This window comes from Peromyscus eremicus, chromosome 16_21, assembly GCF_949786415.1.
Source record: "Peromyscus eremicus chromosome 16_21, PerEre_H2_v1, whole genome shotgun sequence".
Taxonomy (NCBI): domain Eukaryota; kingdom Metazoa; phylum Chordata; class Mammalia; order Rodentia; family Cricetidae; genus Peromyscus; species Peromyscus eremicus.
The window spans coordinates 23,813,622-23,831,138 of record NC_081432.1 but is presented as its reverse complement, the minus strand read 5'-3'; the positions used below and the strand labels follow the sequence as shown (position 1 = coordinate 23,831,138).

Below are 17,517 nucleotides of genomic sequence, written 5' to 3'. Positions count from 1 at the left end.
TTATTGAGTTGTTGGCCAAAGGGGCCCCATGGGAATGCCCAGACATCACAAGCTATTGCCAAGGCTATCAGCTGCTCGCCCCAACCTGATGGTCAGGGCCTGTTGCCGAGGACAGCACCGACTTATGCCAGTGAACACAGAGAAGTCAAGCTGGCGCCTCACTAGAACCTTCACCCTAGTGACTAGTGTCCTGGAAGGTACTCTGCACATCACCAGAGGAGAAAGGTGAAGTCAACCCGGCTATACACCCTGCCACCTACATCAGTGACCTGCCTGATACACTTGTGCAGTAGTGTGGCTCAAACACTGTGAGAGTAACCAACCACTTTTGGACTGGATTTAAGACCCACTCCATGAGTGGGAACACCTAACACTGCTCAGGTGGCCCCAAACCTGAGACTAGAGAGGTCATGGGTCTAGGGGAGAACCCACTACTACTCTTCTGATAAAGGGATATAGCAATGAAATGGCATACTGCTGCACCCATAGATCAGGGCCTTGCCCAACCCATATCAGAGAAGCTGCTTCTTCAAGTAGTTGGTAACTAACACAGAGACCCACAACTGGACAGTCTGCATCGAGTGAGAGACTCTGGAGGACTCAGGCCTAAGTGGGGATGACTTCACTGAACTCCTCCCCTCAAGGCCTGGGAGTCTGTAGAGAAGAGAGGACAGAAAGAGCCAGAGGTAATGGATGGTTCCAAGGGAACCATGTCCCCCAGACACAACAGGACTGATGCGTGTGAACTCACACAGAGACTGTGGCAGCACACACCGGACCTGCACAGGTTCAAGACAGATGGGGTCCCAGGACTGAGGCGGGAAGTAGACACAGGGTCCCACCCCTAACCAAGATGCCATCTGCAACTGATACCCAATGGCAAAGGGGAGATCAGCTTTTCTCCAGTGGAGTATCACTCACTGGGTCTATCAATCACGCTTTAGCACAGGCCCCATGCCCAGGAGCTCTTGGCCCACACAAAACAAACTCAAAGGCATTTTTGTGGATTTTGCTTTGTTTAGGCATTTTTATTTTTCCTCTTGTGGGTCTTTTGCTTGTTTGATTTTCGTTTTTGTGGGTTTTTCGTATGTGTTTCTTGCTTGTTTTTGTTTCTTGTTTGTTTTTGAAAGTGAGTGAGAGAGAAAAGAACATAAATTCAGGTGGGGAGGATCTGGGAGGAATTAGGGGAGGGGAAACACAAAATAAAGGGTATGAAAAAAAGCTTTTCAATTAAAAAAAAAAATGAGCTGAGCCTGAGCCCTGGCCCACGGGGTGGGGCCCAGCACAGGTGAAGATGTTTCAGTAGCAGAGATAGAATCTTCTGGAATAGGAGCAAGAGCTGTGTAACCAGCCCACCTGTGCTCAGTCTTGGCTTTGCACTTACTACGTGAGTGATGAGGATGACCGGAAGTCCAAGGCGCCTTCCGATTTCTCAGCTTGAAAACGGGAGAACTGGGTAATCGCCTGTCTTGACGATGAGATAAACTAGTGTAACACTGAACTCGAGGACTTGTATACAGCAAGTGCTAAGCAAATGCTAGCATGAGCCATTATTAGCCCCATTATTAGGTGAGGACAAGTGGGTGAGGCACAGGACCAGGAAAAGCCCCCTTGCACTGACTGTCCAATGCCTTCCTACCTAACTGTAGAGTGAGTTTTTGAAAAAACAAAAAAACAAAAAAACAAAAAACTGATTTCCCCTTTTGCATGGGCCAACAGGGAGCTCAAATCCCAGTTTTTCTGCCTCTCCTGTTCAGCTCTCCACCCCTGTTTCCTTACCTAGTTTGTTCCAGTTGACTTTCTATTGCTTCAGTAAATACCATGACCAAGGGGGAGGGTTCAGATGTCAATCCATCATGAAGTCAGGGCAGGAACTCAAGGCCCACAGAGAGGCGCTGCTCCCTGGCTTACTCCCCATGGCTTGCTCAGCTTGTTTCCTTATACAGCCCAGGACCCCCTGCCCAAGGACAGCATCATCCACAGTGGGCTGGTCCTCTCCCGCACCAATCACTAATCAAAAAAATAACTTGCCTCCAGGTCCGTCCGATGGAGGTATTTTTTTTTTTCAACTGAGGAGCCTCTTCCCACCTGACCCTAGCTTGTGTCAAATGGACAAAAAACCCCAACTAGTACATAGTTTTAAACCCCTCTCTCCCGGAGTGAGGTGGGATAGAAATAAAGGAAATACATTAATCAACAGGAATTACAGATTTTTTTTTTTCAAGACAGGGTTTCTCTGTGTAGCTTTGCGCCTTTTTCTGGAACTCACTTGGTAGCCCAGGCTGGCCTCGAACTCACAGAGATCCGCCTGCCTCTGCCTCCCGAGTGCTGGGATTAAAGGCGTGCGCCACCACCGCCCGGCCAGATTTTTTTTTTTTTTAAACAGAGGGTGCTGTATGCTCCTATAACTCAAATGATGAGAAAGGGGGGCAGCGGGGAGACAGGCTTCTGCCTTGGACACTGGGGTGGGGGCAGTGGGGAAGGCTAATTTGCTACCCTTTGTTAATTCCCGCTGCCACATCAATGCATCCTCCACGGTGTGTGCCAACCTTGTGCCCACAGGAACCTGGGCATCCCCACTGGATTGCAGAGCCAGCCCCTAAGAGACGGCCCTCAGGGCAGCATGGCCATCTGTCCAACCCTCACCTCTGGCCATCGACATCCTTCCTTTGCAGGAAGCAAAGCACACAGGGCTGAGGAAGTCCCCCCCCCCCATCCCTCTTCGTCCTTCTGTTTTTTAGTCGTGTTAGTCAGAGCTGGGCAAGGACCTGGGGACTCTCATCTGCGTCAAGCTTAGAAGCACGAAGAACTACCTGGGCCTTGCCCCTGGCTCCACAGCTCAGACAGGTAGAGACTGTAAGTAGGCACTCATTACCCCACTTTGCCAGTCCCCAGAATCCAGGAGTGACAGTACCCACTCTGGCTAGGAACGATATGCCAGGCAGGTAGGCACAACTCTGAGGATACCGAAGTTCTAATGAGGCACCTGGAGTTAATGCCACCTTTGGAGTGTCCTCAGGATGAGGCAGATGTGGACTCTTGCCTTCAAAAAAAAGGGATACATGACCCCATTCCAGCAGGTGGCCTACCATAGTTCCTTTTAAGAAAAAAACAAAATCTTAAGCAGCCCAGGCTGGCCTTGAACTCCCTATACAGCTGAGGATGACCTTGAATTTTAGATCTTCCTGTTTCTACCTTCCAAGTGCTGGGATTTATGCTGGGGATTAGACCCAGAGTTCCACGCATGCTAGGCAAACACTCCACCACCTCAGCCACATCCCCAGCTCCTGCCATCTATTTTGGAAGATGGGTGACAGGAATGACCATTTGATGCCCCTAAACCAACCATGATAATGGACCTTCCTCCTTGGCTGCTCTGCTGTCCGAGTCCTACCAGACAAAGTGATGGGAGGATTCTTGGGGGTGGGGGGTGGGATTAGAGCGTAATCACAGAGTATTAAATAACGGTCTCTTTAAGAATCAGGTGCACTGGTTTCACAAATAGGGTACTCTCTTCCTCTGACTTCCACTGGTTCCTCACAGCCCCAAAGCCACCTCCTAGCAACTCAGGAGGGACGGGGAGAGGGTGGGGTAGATTTCAGTGACCTTGAGAGAGATCTGATGTGAAGTGGCTGGGCCCTTTCAGAGCCGGTCCCCAGGGTCCCCCAGTGCCCTCAGGTCTTTTGTAGGGCTATCAAAGGCTGTTCCTCAAAGAGCACGTGATTCTGGCTTCGGGCCCTTTACCTTAGGGAGGTCTTTCCTTGAGTTCTTCTCCGGGCATTTGGAAAAGGTCCAGCTCCCTGCCCACCCTGGGACTAAGGCCCAGGAAGCAGGACATGTGGCCTGTATGGCTATTACCACCACCGGCCTCAGCTGCCCCTCGGGGCCTGGCCAGAATGGGGCTGCCCACGCAGGGGTGTGGATGGCACTGTGGAGTCTCCGTAGCTTGGAGCTGTGCCCTGACCTGCTTTCTGCGTGGGACAAAGACGTTGGGGGAGGGGGTAGAACCTAGCTGGGTGATCTTTCTTCTTTCTGATAGCTATCACTTCTTTCGCCATTGTTATTGGTGTGTGTGTGTGTGTGTGTGTGTGTGTGTGTGTGTGTGTGTTTGGAAGGGGGAAGGACAAAAAAGCCAGGCCAAGAAAGGGGTAAGCTAGTCTTCTAGAATGAAATGAAGGCCAGAAGGCCAGGGTGGCCATTGTCTAGCCCTGAGGGGATACAGAGTCCTAGATCTTTGTGGGACTTGGGGAAGGACCCCCCTGGAAGACAGCAGGGGCTGGCTGTCAGCGCCCCACCCAGGGCCCTGTTACCATAGACGACACAGGCCTTTGAACGCACGCACACACGGGGACCAGCTGCAGCCTGTACTTACAGGAGGTCCTGAAAGAGAGAGAAAAGGGCTGGTCAGTGTCACTGCTGCCAGAGGGAGAAGGTGCTGGGGGGGGGGTCACCTTAGAAACAACATCCAAGAATTCTTTGGCAAATGGGTTTCCATCTGGTCTTCAAAGTTCGTCTTTTCCTGGCTCACTCTTGCCGGTGTGATCCATTTCCCCTTTATTTTGTCTCCATGTTTTTATAATTGGATGAGAAATGCAGGGGTCTGGACCCCCGGCTCAGCCCTGAGAAGGGTCCCCACCCCTCACCTTCCGGCCTGTCAAGATGCATTCTCAGGGACCTGCCCGCGTTTATGTTTCAGGTTGCTCCGCGGTGGCCTCCAATGCAAGCGCAGAGAGGTCACAGAAGATGCTGGAGAGATTGATGCTGTTAGTGTGCTCACACTCCTGCAGGCTTTCCCAGGACATGCAATGGAAAACTGGCAACAGGAGCAGGTGGGGGTGGAGGGGAGCTCTCCATCCCTCCCCTCCCAGCCTGATGTCTATTGGCCTGGCCTGGTTTCTGTTAGGCACTGAGTCAGACATCTTGCCCTCCCGGGTCTGCCGCCCACTACTGCTTTCCTGACACCCACTTCTCAGTCTGGGGATCAGCCCTCTCTCTCTCTCTCTCTCTCTCTCTCTCTCTCTCTCTTTCTCTCTCTCTCTCTCCATGGACTCCCTCCTTCCCTCCCACCCCTCCCCCTCCACGTTCCCTCCTCCCGCACTGGACTTCAGCAGCAGCCCTGTCTCATTATCAAGAGTTACAAGTTGAAGCATTGGGAGGGTGGGAGCCAAGAGGGTAGGAGAGGAAGTAGTGACAGGGGACAGTCTAAATGGCATTTCTGTAGAAGGGAGCTATGGGGGGGGGGGCGCCACAGCCCCAAGGGGAGGGGTCCCGGCTGCAGGTCTCCTTCAGCCCCTGCTGACCTGACCATGTCAGCTTAGAAGCTAGCTGCTTCTGTTGCCTTTCATGCTCTGCCAACATGGCCGCCTCATGCTTCCCCACTGGTTCCTTAGGGCCTCAAAGCCACTTCCTTCTGCCCTCCCCCCTCTGCCAGTACCATTCTGTGCTCTGGTTCCCATCCAGGAAGAAACAGCCCATCTTGCTGGCCTCTGTCAAGCCATCATGTCCGGGTGAACAAAATGTTTCAATTAAAAACAACAACCAGAAAAAAAAAAAAAAGGTGTAGTGGCTGGCTGGGAAGCTCTGGGCCAGATGGCAGGGATCCAGAACAGGCTGGGGGCAGCGTGGGTCAGGGAGGGAGAGCATCTGGGACTTATTAGGCTGAGGGACAGGAGGATGTCATGCAGAACCTGCAACTATCTCGAAAGCATAGGCTTCCTGGGAAGGCTGTGTCTTCTGGTTGGGGGAAAAGTATTCAACAATGACAACATTGGGACTCTGGGGATTTTTGGATGGTTTGGCCATATGAAGGGCAGCTACACGGAGCCTGCCGGGTCTGACAGGGCCCAGCTTCCAGTTTGCAAGATTGGGGATGCTCTTGGTGGCATAGGGTGGAGCTCTGGTGGACCTGCCTGCTGTTAGTAAACCAGGGGTGCTTCCGACTCACGTCTACAGCGTGCCTCTCCCTCAGAGTGAGGTTACCATCCCGCACCGCCACCTGTAGTTCTCAGTAGGACTTCTTACAGCTCCCAGGGGACTCACTTTGCCAAGCTTTCACCACCCCTCAACCTGTCACTCACAGGGACTTCAGTGAGGAAGAAGCTCCTATGTTGACTCTGTGTCACAGGATGATGATGGTGATGATGATGATGATGATGATCGTGTGTGTGTGTGTGTGTGTGTGTGTGTGTGTGTGTGTGTGTGTGTGTAGGGGTTTGGCAATGACGGTCACCTTGACAGGACCTAGAGTCACCTAGGAGACCAACCTCCGAGCATGTCTATGAGGAAGTGTCAGGATTCATCCTCTGCTTCCTGACTACGGACACAGTGTTTCCACCAACAGGAAGGTCCGGTGCCATGCCTTCTGCACCATGATGGAAACTGAGCTCAAAGTGGGAGCCAAAGTAAATGATTCCTTCCTGAAGCTGCTTTCGCTGGGCGTTTTTGTCACAGCAACAAGAAAAATCGCTAGTGCTGGAAGGGAGGAGGAGGTCGCTCAGCGGGTAAAGGCTCTTGCTGCCGATCCTGATGGCCGGAATTTGATTTCCAGGACCCGTAGGTGGATGGAGAGAACTGATGTGGAATGGACTTGGAGACAGGACAAGGCTTTGTCCACGACAAACCCTTTTCTCTCCGTGGGGAAGACTGCCATCATTCTGACTGATCCTTCTGGAAGATCATGAGAGAGCCAACTCTTCCACGTCCTCTCACAGGCCTGCCGTGGGGACCCCTGGACTTCATACTGAGCTCTTTCTCGGTGCTGTGTTCAATAAACAGTGGATGGGCAGCTGACGTTTCTGTAAAGTGTAGTGGTGCTGTCATGTCACATGTCTGTGCTCTGGTCAGTCATGTGACTCATGACGGGTACATTTTTCTGGCCGGGCACGCAAAGGACAGCCAATTCAAAGCATCGTCAACTTCGATTTAGACAGAGTAGGGACCGAGAGGCCCAAAGTGATTGGGCGAGGATGTGAACAGAATCCAGCCTCCTGACTCCTCATCGGGGAGCTTCCTAACAACATGACCGGGGTAGGGGTGAGGGTGGGGTGGGGAGAAGAGAGGGGACTCTGTGAGTGACTGTTCACATCACCCCATCTGAAGAAGGAGGAAGCCACCTGTACCTGCTGCAGGCCACGGGAACAGAAGAGAGAATGATGCGGATTATTCCACAGGGCCCAGGAAGGATGGAGTGGGCCGCAACAGGATGCCCAGAGGCAGTCTACAGTAGATACCCAGAGTAGAAACTTTCTGTCTAAGACCTTGCTCCTCATAGCTGCCATCTGCCACTCTTGGAGCAAGGCAATCTTGCCTCCTTTAAATAGACAAACAGGAGCAGACCCTGTGAGGCAACCTGGGGTGGCCAGAATTCTGAGGGGCCTTTCTTCAATACGTTCTGTACCATGCTATGGCTATATAAAGATGAAGAACACACAGGCATACCTACCTTTTGAGAAAGGAAAACTGCGTTAAACAACAACAACGACCCCACATGTTATCAAAGGCCTGATGCTAAGCTCTGGTGACATAGAGAGGAATCGCTCATTTCCTCCTGCTGAGAAGTTAGAGCATCCTATGGGAGAGAGCTGGAGCATAGCCAAAGAGCCTGGATGGATGGATGGATCATGAGGACTCTGAGAAAAGCCTGTGGTAGGAGGAGCCATTCACTTATGCAGTCAACATTCACCACGTTCTCGGGACCCTTCACGCACTCATCAAATCACTGATTATTCTATATGCCAACATCACACGGGTGGCAGGAGGCATAGTACTGATGAGGTCTCTGCAACATGACATCAGCTCTTGGGGCAAGCTTGGGGTGGGAGGGGCAGGCTCACCCCTTCTCACTGGCGTGGAATCGGAGCGTTCAAACCTGGCAGTACCTCACAACGTTATCATCAGAAAAGTCCATGCTGGAGCACCACCATGTCATCAAGTTACAAGAAAAAAAAATGCTAAAATAAAGATTTCCTTGTGTTTGGAAGAAGTTGGGCTGCATTCGTCCATCCACTGGAGGTTAAGCAGCTTGTCTAAGGTGACCCATGACCTTAGGCAGCACCTGGGCCTTTCTTGTTTGCTTGCTTGTTTTGAGACAGGGTCTTGTCACATAGTCCAGGCTCTTCTGGAGTTCACTATATAGACCAAGATGGCCTCGAACTCACAGAAATTCTCCTGCCTCTGCCTCCCACATGCTGGGATTAAAGGCATGTGCCGCATGCTTGACCTGGCTTACATTTCTTAGTCTGTTATTTTTTAGGCTTTAAACTCTCCACTCCCTGCCTGGTTTTGAACCTGGCCTATGTGAACTCAGTGTTTTCCATGCTGAAATCAGGAGGTCCTTGAGAGTGTGGAAGGTTCTGTTTACTTAGTCCCTCTCCAAATCTGGTCCTGGTCCTAGGCAGAGCCAGTACAGAGTCACAGTGTGCTCTGAATCCATGTTCTGTCACTGCCTGGCTGCTGGGCTCCCAGGAGCTGGGGTCCGAATCCTGTTCTGCACCTCCCACTGCCTGCCTATCTCTACCACGACTGATACTGGGCATCCCAGACTCTCCAAGGACCTTGAGTTGTTTACAATACCAGTCATACTCTGCCTGCAGAGTGGGAACAACTCAATTGGGCTGTCTTTACTTTCAAGGGACAGCAGGCCATGTCTAGAGACCCCAACATGGGGACCCTGATAGGAAGCACTGAGGTCAATTTCTAGGTAGAGCATCTGGATTGGTTGCCCAATCCAGGAACATGCTGGGCGAATCATGCTTTATGATTGACACATCCATAGAACTCCGGTCTATGGATGAAGAAACCTCTGGCTGTGGCTTGCCAGAGATTCACAGCGTGTAAAAGGATCCCGAAACCTAGCTCAGAACAGCCCAGAATTGGTAGAGGTCTGGGGGATGGCAGGAGGCATTTGAAAATTTGACAACTGCTCAAAATCAGCACATTTGGTCTCCCGTGAGCCAGTAGGCACAACTCTCCTTAGCTTGGTGCTGTGGGATGTTCTGTATGTCAAATCTGTTGCTCTGGTTGGTCAATAAATAAAACACTGATTGACCAGTGGCCAGGCAGGAAGTAGAGGCGGGACTAACAGAGAGGAGAATTGAGAGAAGAGGAAGGTGGAAGGAGACACTGCCAGCCGCCGCCATGACAAACAGCATGTGAAGATGCTGGTAAGCCACGAGCCACGTGGCAAGGTATAGATTTACAGAAATGGATTAATTTAAGCTGTAAGAACAGTTAGCAAGAAGCCTGCCACAGCCATACAGTTTGTACACAATACAAGTCTCTGTGTTTACTTGGTTGGGTCTGAGCAACTGTGAGGCTGGCGGGTGGCAGAGATATGTCCTGAGTATGGGCCAGGCAGGAAAACTCTAGCTACAGCTTGGAGCTTCAGAACCTCATGCGCTAACAGCTGAAAATTGGCCACAGTAGGAGTTCACGTGATAGAAATCGGTAAAAGCAAGCAAGCAGTCCCTCCCCACCCTATAAACCAGTTGTTAAACATCTGCAGCGCTCCACAGCTCAGATCTGTCATGCTTTCTTCAGTCACAAACATGTCCAGTCATTCCAGGTGAACTGGAGTGCTAGGGCCTGCGAGACGTGGGCAGCAGGTACAGCCTGTCTGTCTGTCTGTCTCCCTCCCTCTCCCTATTGTAGAAAACAGTCCTCAGAACAAAATGGCCAGCTACTGTCTTCCTCAGATTGGCTACGTCTGTTTGCACATGCTCTTCACTGCCAAGTGTGCTGACCATTGCCATCCCCTCCTAGACGGAAGAGACGAGGAACTCACTGACTCTCGTGCCAGATGCCAGCTTCTCCTTCTAATCATCTGGATGCAGTCCTGACCCAATTGCACACAGCCTTGGGTGCTAGAGTATACAGGCTGGAGAAGGTTAAGGGAAGGGACCTCCCATTTATGTAGCTAGGGGGAAGCCACCATTCATGCTGAGGAAAGACTTTTCCATGAGGCTGCTTTGAGGTCATTCATATTCCCATCAGCAATCCCTTACCATGTGCTCTGTATGCAAGCCCAATAAACTCACTGGTTCCCTGGAAAGATCTTTAATGGAATCAAACTTGTCTCTGAGACCTTATGAGGGAAGGGGAGATACTGTTTATGTCTCTCCAGAGAAGGAATTCTTTAAATACACACTCTTGTACTCACAGTAGACATTACTAATGGGTTGTGGCAGTTTGAATAAGAATACCCGACTTGGGCTCATTTATTTGAATGCTCAGTCATCAGAAAGTGGCACTGCTTAGAAGGATTAGGAGGTGTGGCATTGTTGGGGTAGGTGTGGCCTTGTTGGAGGAAGTGTGTCACTGGGAGGTGGGCTTTGAGGTTTCAAGAGCCCATGCCAGGCCCAGGGTCTCTCTCTCCCTGCTGCCTTCAGATGCAGACGTAGAACTTCCAGCTATCATGTCTGCCTGCATTTCACCATGTTCCCCACCATGGGGCTAATGGACTAAACCTCTCAAACTGTAAGCCACCCCCATTAAATGCTTTCCTTTATAAGAGTTGCCGTGATCACGGTGTCTCTTCACAGCGATAGAACACAGACTAAGACATCAGTCATTGTCTCCCCCCCACCCCCATGAGCCTAGGCAATTGCAATTCTTTCTACTGCCAATCACCATGAACTGGCATGTGAGACAAGGAGGGTGAGATGAGGGATGAGAGTTCTTTCCTGACTTTCCAGGGAGGCCTGGCTCTAGCCTTGTTCGGCAGCAGAAAGGCTCCAGCATGCCTCTTGCCAAAGGTAGGATATTTTGTGTTATCCTTTATTCCCTTTCCCACTCAGCTATTTAGATTGGCAGAGAGGTGGTTGGGGTTATAGCTCAGTTGGTGATTGCCTGGCATGCTGAAGGCCCTAGGTTTTATCCCCAACACTGCACGAACTGATCTCCATGGCCCACACCTGTAATCTCAGCTCTCAAGAGGATCAAAACTCAAGGACACCCTCAGCTACATAAGAAGTTCAAAGCCAACCTGAGATAGGTGAGATCTCCCATCCTAAAAAAAAAAAAAAAAATGGCAGACTGAGGGTGTGAGCAATGAAAGTGTGGGGGTCAGAGAGAACCCTCCAGCCAGTCCTGCTCCAACCCTAGAAGTCCTCATTCAACAGCTTTGTTCCCAAGACCACAGTTGAATCGCTGCCACCCATAGTCCCCTGAGGGCAATTTCAATGATCATTTTCCTGTGGAGCCCATGGAGGTGAACTCCCTGCCTGGCAGGATGCTCTGACCTCTCTGCTCTTGGGTGCCCTGCCCTTCAGTGCAGAGACTGTCCCATTTGCTTCCCCACCTTGTTTGGTGAATGCTTGGGGACGGACTGGGGTAGGTGGCTAGGAGGAGGCACAGGGTTTGTCAGGATTGCAGACTCCCTCCTCGGCCTCCCCTGCAGCTCCTCTCCCCTCCTCTTTCTGAACAGAACTTCAACTTTATCCCAGTGCCCACAGAGTGGTGAGTCTTCCGATACAACCCGGGACCGAGTTAGGAAATGGCTACGGTGAACGCCGGGGCCAGGCTCCATTGTGGAGATGATGAAGGAGGAGCCCACAGCAAAAGTAGGGGACCCTATTGCCACCTCTGTAGTTTTATCTACCCCAGGAAAAGCAGCCCTGAGCTCTGGGAAGTGCCTGCAGGTATCCACAGGCAGAGGGCCTGGGTGTAGGACCTTGCCTAGGTGGCGGAGGTCAAGTCTAGTCTTCCGCAGGATTCAAAGGGGGCCACTTTGGTGAGAGAGGGAGAGAGGAATGGGAGAAGAGAGAGAGAAAGACAGACTGAGGATTTATCTTGGGCCAGGCTTGGCAGCAAGCACCCTTACCGACGGATCCATCTCACCTGCTCCCCAAATGGGCTTTTTAATGTCTGCATCACACTGACTACCCCACCATGGGGTGGTATTGCCAGTCTTTGGTCTCATTGCTCTCTCTGCTCCTCATAACATTGCTATAAGGTGATGGCATTACAGTCCACAGGGCAGAGTGGGCCACAGAGGTGGTGTCTCCAGCCTACAGTCATGCCAGAAGCTGCAGGGCTTAGGTTCTCAACCTGTGGGTCCCGACTCCCTTGAGGTCGCATATCTGATAGCTACATTACCATTCCTAACAGCGGCACAATTATAGTTATGGTATAATTGTAGCAGTGAATAATTTTATGGTTGGGGCTCACGACAACATGACGAACTGTACTCAAGGGCCGCAGCATTAGGAAGGTCCAGAACCACTGCTGCAGAGGGACGCGTGACCTCACAGCCCTCCTCGCAGGAAGGGTGCTCTGTTGCCCCATTTCAGGGAGGAGTCTTTCTCAGTAGAGAGAAATTAATTAGTTCAAAGTCACCCAGCTGACGAGTGGCGGAGCCGGCACTTGGGATGCTCTGTGTTCTGAAGTTTGCCCTCCTGACCCCTGTCTGTCTGTTAGTTTTTCAGCTGTGAAAGCAAACTAAGAATGAAGCCTTAGACAGTGAGGAGAGGTTTAGACAGCTAAGGGGGAACCTGCAGGATGCCCTGTGAGGACATTGCGGCATCAGCCCTGGGTCATCTTCCAGTCACTCTCAACTCTGTCCTCACACTGGCTCCCCCACTGAGGTGGAAATGCTAACCCCATCCAAATCTGACCCATCCCGGAACAATGACAGCCACCCCAAGAGCACCCACAGGAAAGGGACTAGACGGCTCCACACACCACCCTCAGAAGTCTGAAGAGTTCCCAAGGCTTTCTGGAAGTTCACCAGCCAGAACAGGATCCCTGGCTTCATTTGCTGAAAAGACCTTCAGGACTAATCATTCTAACAAGGGAGAGTTGGGGATTTGTTTTTCAAGTTTATTATTAGTGCACGCGTGCGCGCATGTGGGTACGTGTCCCATGGTAAGTGTGGGGCGGTTAAAGACTATCTCTGTAATCAGTTCTCTCCTTCCACCATTGTGTGGGTTCTGGGGATCAAACTCAGGTCTCCTGGCCTTTGCGGCAAGTGCCTTTACCACAACACTGGCCCGGAGCTGGAAATTTTGTTGAAGAGATTTTAATTTCGGCGTTGAACATAGAGAAAAGAGACAGAGAGGCTCTAGGTAGAAAGGACACACGGAGGCCATGAGTGATAGCGTCTCACAAAGAATCACATCACGAGAGTCCAAAAAAACCCAAACCTTAACGTTGCTGTATACTAGCTGCGCGACCGTGGGCAAGTTGCTTCACCTCTCTTGAGTTTCGGTGTTAGCATCCGCCCTGTTGGAGTTGGGGGAGCAGATGGGAGACTGCAAGCAAAATGCCTTCACAGTGCCTGGTTTAAAGTTAAGTACGTAATAAACGGCGTCACAGCAGTGACAATGCTTATAGGCACGGCAAAGTGACATCCAATTCCAGAAGCATGTGGCACACTTAGAAAGCTCTTCTCACACGCGGGCCGGCCCCCATACCCGATGTTTTGTGGACATCGTCATAGGCAGCCCTTATGAGTCTTGTATTAATTGGATACCAGTGGTGGTAGCTTATTTTTACATACAGCGACATTGAGCACACAGGGAGATGTTTCCTGCCCGGGCCACAAGCTACGGAGAGGACAGGCTGGTCTAGCTGCTGACCACCCTGTGAACTGCCTTTCTGAGGAGACGCTGAAGCTCTGGAAATGCAGACCCAGCAGGCAGGACTCTGGGAGGATTAGCAGACAGGATGGATCAGGCTGGGTGAGCCCCGGCTAAAACAGAAACAATTGATCCGTGTCCCCAGCTCCGGACAGCAGGACATGCTGTAGATGTCCTTGCTTCCTTGGGCCCCCGACACTTCCAGGCCAGGGTCAAGAGTGAAAAGTTCTGAGTGATGGACTCTTGCGTAGGTCTCATGGGTGGTAGAGATTGCGGCTGGGTTCTGCAGACTCAGTCCAAGGGCAGGCATTGTTCTCAGGCTGAGCAGTTTCCGGGCACAGCCCCGCCCACCCCCCTGCCCCAGCACAGGGCAGAGGGTTGATGGCCACACACAGATGGAGATATCAGGTCAGATAGGGGGATGGGTTGTGTGACGAAAATGAAGAGTAATCAGGGCTGGGCTTGCAGGGTGGACTCACTCAGCTTGGCTCGGCTTTATTTTGATAAGAATCTGGAGGGCCAGGATCTCTGAACTTGAACCTGTCACTCTTGACTGAATCTCCCAGGAGCAGCGGGATCCTCCCATTTGACCTACAGAGGTCTTCCCAAGGAGGGTGACTTCCTGCCCCATCCCCCACCTCACCTCGGGTCCTTCCCAGGAAGTCAGCAGTTATGCAAGCCAGGGTCCCCTTTCCGTGACCCACAGGGACAGCCGGTTCTCTGGCAAACGCAGCGTGTACATCGCAGACCACACCTCCTCCTCCTCCTCCAGGCTGTGGATTCCTACTCACCGCAATCCCGGGACATCAAAAAGTTATTCTTGCATCTCTGTGCGGATGTCAATCTCCCCCTGCCTTTTTTTTTTTTTCCTACCTAGAACTCTCTACTAGGCTGTGAGGTCTGTGGTGGGTGCAGGCTTTGCTCCTCGCTCCCAGAGACTTGAGGCTTAAGGATTCTACACTGTGGGCCTTCAAGAAGCCAAGCAAGTTAGCAGATAGAAATGGAATGGACTAGGCTTTCTCTCAGGAGTGGAGAAGCCTGGGGCAGAGCACCTAGGGCTTGTCTGTCTGCCCAAGATGGACTGACCACTGTTAGTTGCAGTTGTGTGCCGCTGATCTTGAAAACACCCAAGAAAGTGAAAAGTTAGATCTTTTGTCCAAAACTCTGATTTCTAGATGTTGGTGCTGACTCCGCAACATCTGAGAAAAGCCCTTCTGCAAACCCAACAGAACCGTGAGGCCCATCTGGTCTGTGGGTTCTAATTCGTAACACACGTTCGTTCTCTGTGGCGCTCTCAGATCCACTAGTTTCGATCCCATGGCTCAGAATGGCTGGCCTAGGGGGAATGAGTGTCCAGCCAACGCAGGCTGAAGATGTGAATGAGGACTGGAAGGAAGTACAGGGGGCAGGGCCCCCAGCTTCCACCTCAACTACGTATCCGTGAAGAACACTGCGATAAGGGTGTTTGTGAGTTTCGTGCACCCGAAAGCAATGGTTGGTGCTTTTCTTGGGGATTGTAGCACAAGGCCACCTCCTTCCACTTGGCACAAGGCCAAGCAAGTGGCTTGAAGGCTGTTTCTCTCTGAGCAGAGCGGTGATGAGAAATGATCAGCAATCGGTTCTCAGTGAGGATTTTAGCTGCCTGTGGACTGTGGGTATTTTGTTGTTTTTCCAGTACTGGGAATTGAGGATTAAACTCAGGAGTTTGCATGCATGCTAGGCAAGTGCTCTACCACTGAGCTACACCCCTAGTTCCCCCCACCCCCACCCCACATTTTCTTTTCTCTCTACTTTTTGATTTTTCAAGATAGGGTGTCCTGGAACTTGCTTTGTAGACCAGGCTGTCCTCAAACTCAGAGATTCACCTGCCTCTGCCTCCCAAGTGCTGGGATTAAAGGTGTGTGCCACCACCGCCCAGCTCTTTCTTTTTATGTTGAGATAGGGTCTCACTAAGTGGCCCAGGTTAGCTTTGAACTCAGCTGGTCTTAAACTTGTGGATTTTCTTAATGTTTTGCTTCATTTCTATTCTTTCTTCTTTCCCAACCCCTCATAGCCTAGGCAGGCTTTGAACTCTCTATGTAGCTGAGGATGACCTTGAACTTCTGAAGCTCCCGCCTCTACCTCCCAGATGCTGAATTATAGGTGTGTGCCACTGTGCCAGTCATCTGTGGTGCTAGGGTTTGAACCCAGGCCCTTGTTCATGCTAGGCAAGCATTCTACCAACTGAGCTACAATCCCCAAGAGAAAAAAATCATTCTTGACTTTGTCTCTCAGTTAACTACATCTCAAGCAGCTGTATAATGTACCCATGAGACCACGGTCAAGCTGTGTACAACTGTGGTCAGGGGTCAAGCTGTGTACAACTGTGGTCAGGGGACAAGGTGTGCACAACTGTGGTCAGGGGTCAAGGTGTGCACAACTATGGTCGGGGGATCTAAAGAAAACAACCTCCAACACAGAAGCCTGGACCCCCCAATGGCTCCCGCAAACCTTCTGTGGCCAGGATGTCAGCTGCTTTGTGTGCCACAGAAGGCAGGGCTCTTCCCATGATCTACTTCTGATCTTCAGAACTCAGTAAGTGTTTTAACTTACAAACGAAACACTCAGACACCCTAGGAGAAGTAGCTCTTCCGAGGTCAAATTAAAAAAAAAATGAATGATGGGCCTGAGATTTATGCCAGGGCCCAGGTGACTGCAAAGATCTTCCTCATTCCACACCAGCACATTGCCCAGAAAAACAGGAGCCTTTCCTTTATCACAGCCAGGACAGCTGTGTAGTAGTCATCGAGAGGAGCCCTACTTTTCATGCCAGTTTACTCTGGAACAGCAAATCCTGAGCACAATCCATTAGTCCCTATACTGGGTCCCCTGCAGACATAACTAATGGATTTCAGAGCTGTTACTTGTACTTTGGGCAGCCATAGCTAATCAATCAGGGCTGCCACACTTGAGCTGGGTCTTAGCAAGAGTGTTCATATCTGAAGGAGCGGAAGCTCTGCCCAGGGTCTGGTGGCCAGTACAGATGATTGTCTTTGAACTGAGAGGGGTTTAAGCCTATGGGAAAAAGAGACAGGGAAATGAATGGATGAAGTGGCACCCAAAGCAAGGTAGGCAGGGGCTGGATGTGGTGGCGTGGCTGAATGTGTAACCTCTGTACAGCATGTTGGGTACAGAGCTCTGGAGTGACTGAGGACCCAAGTAACTGGGACCATCTGAGCTGAGAAGAGCAGAAACAGCTTGGATCTTCAATTAGGCTCTTCCTTTCCTCTTTCCTTCTCTCCCTCCCTCCTTCCTTCCTTCCAATTGTTAGTTTTCTGATATTTATTCATTGTTTAAATGGCTCTTTCAAGACAGTAAAGGTGTCACCCCCAGTCCAAAGCCCTGCTGCCACTAACCTGTTTCCATTTTCTCCTGTCCCTCAGATGCTCATGGATACTGTGGAATCAGAACATGCTTCTTCCTTTTTCCCCAAGGCAAACACATCCCCACATGTATGCAGCTCTCATGACTGTCTAGGGGCCCTGGATGACAAGGCCCTGGAGTATACACAGGACATGAGGACAATGGTGTCACAGCATCCAGGAGTACAAAGTTGTTCTGGTGGCTTCCCCTCCCATTAGACTGACTTAAGAGAAGATGCTGTTTGGAGGGAACGGGCACCCGAGGGTGGTAGGGTGGGTGTGGTATCAGGTGTCAGTTCCTACAAAGGGGCTCCCGCACCTCACCCTCAGCTCAGACACCCCCAGCTTTGCAGCTGGACAGCCTGAGGCGGCTGCTCTAGAGGGCAGAGGCATGAGAGTTGTACAGGGAGGAAGAGGCTGGGCAGGGAGGAAGAGGCTGGGCAGAGAGGAAGAGGCTGGGTGGTCTCTGCACGCTTTTCTGCCCTAGGCGCTAGGAAAACACAATAAACACAGACCTAATGCAGAGCCAGGCCTGACACAGC

At 51.3% G+C, this 17,517-nt stretch overlaps 1 protein-coding gene across 1 annotated transcript in view; it reads right to left on the bottom strand.

Annotated features, from left to right (window-relative positions):
• Col13a1 (collagen type XIII alpha 1 chain) overlaps window positions 1–17,517 on the bottom strand; it is a 142,362-nt gene that overhangs the window by 79,242 nt on the left and 45,603 nt on the right. The window contains exon 3 of the mRNA XM_059281562.1: window positions 4,373–4,380. Coding sequence (XP_059137545.1) covers window positions 4,373–4,380 — 8 coding nt within the window. The remainder of the gene's footprint in view (window positions 1–4,372; window positions 4,381–17,517) is intronic.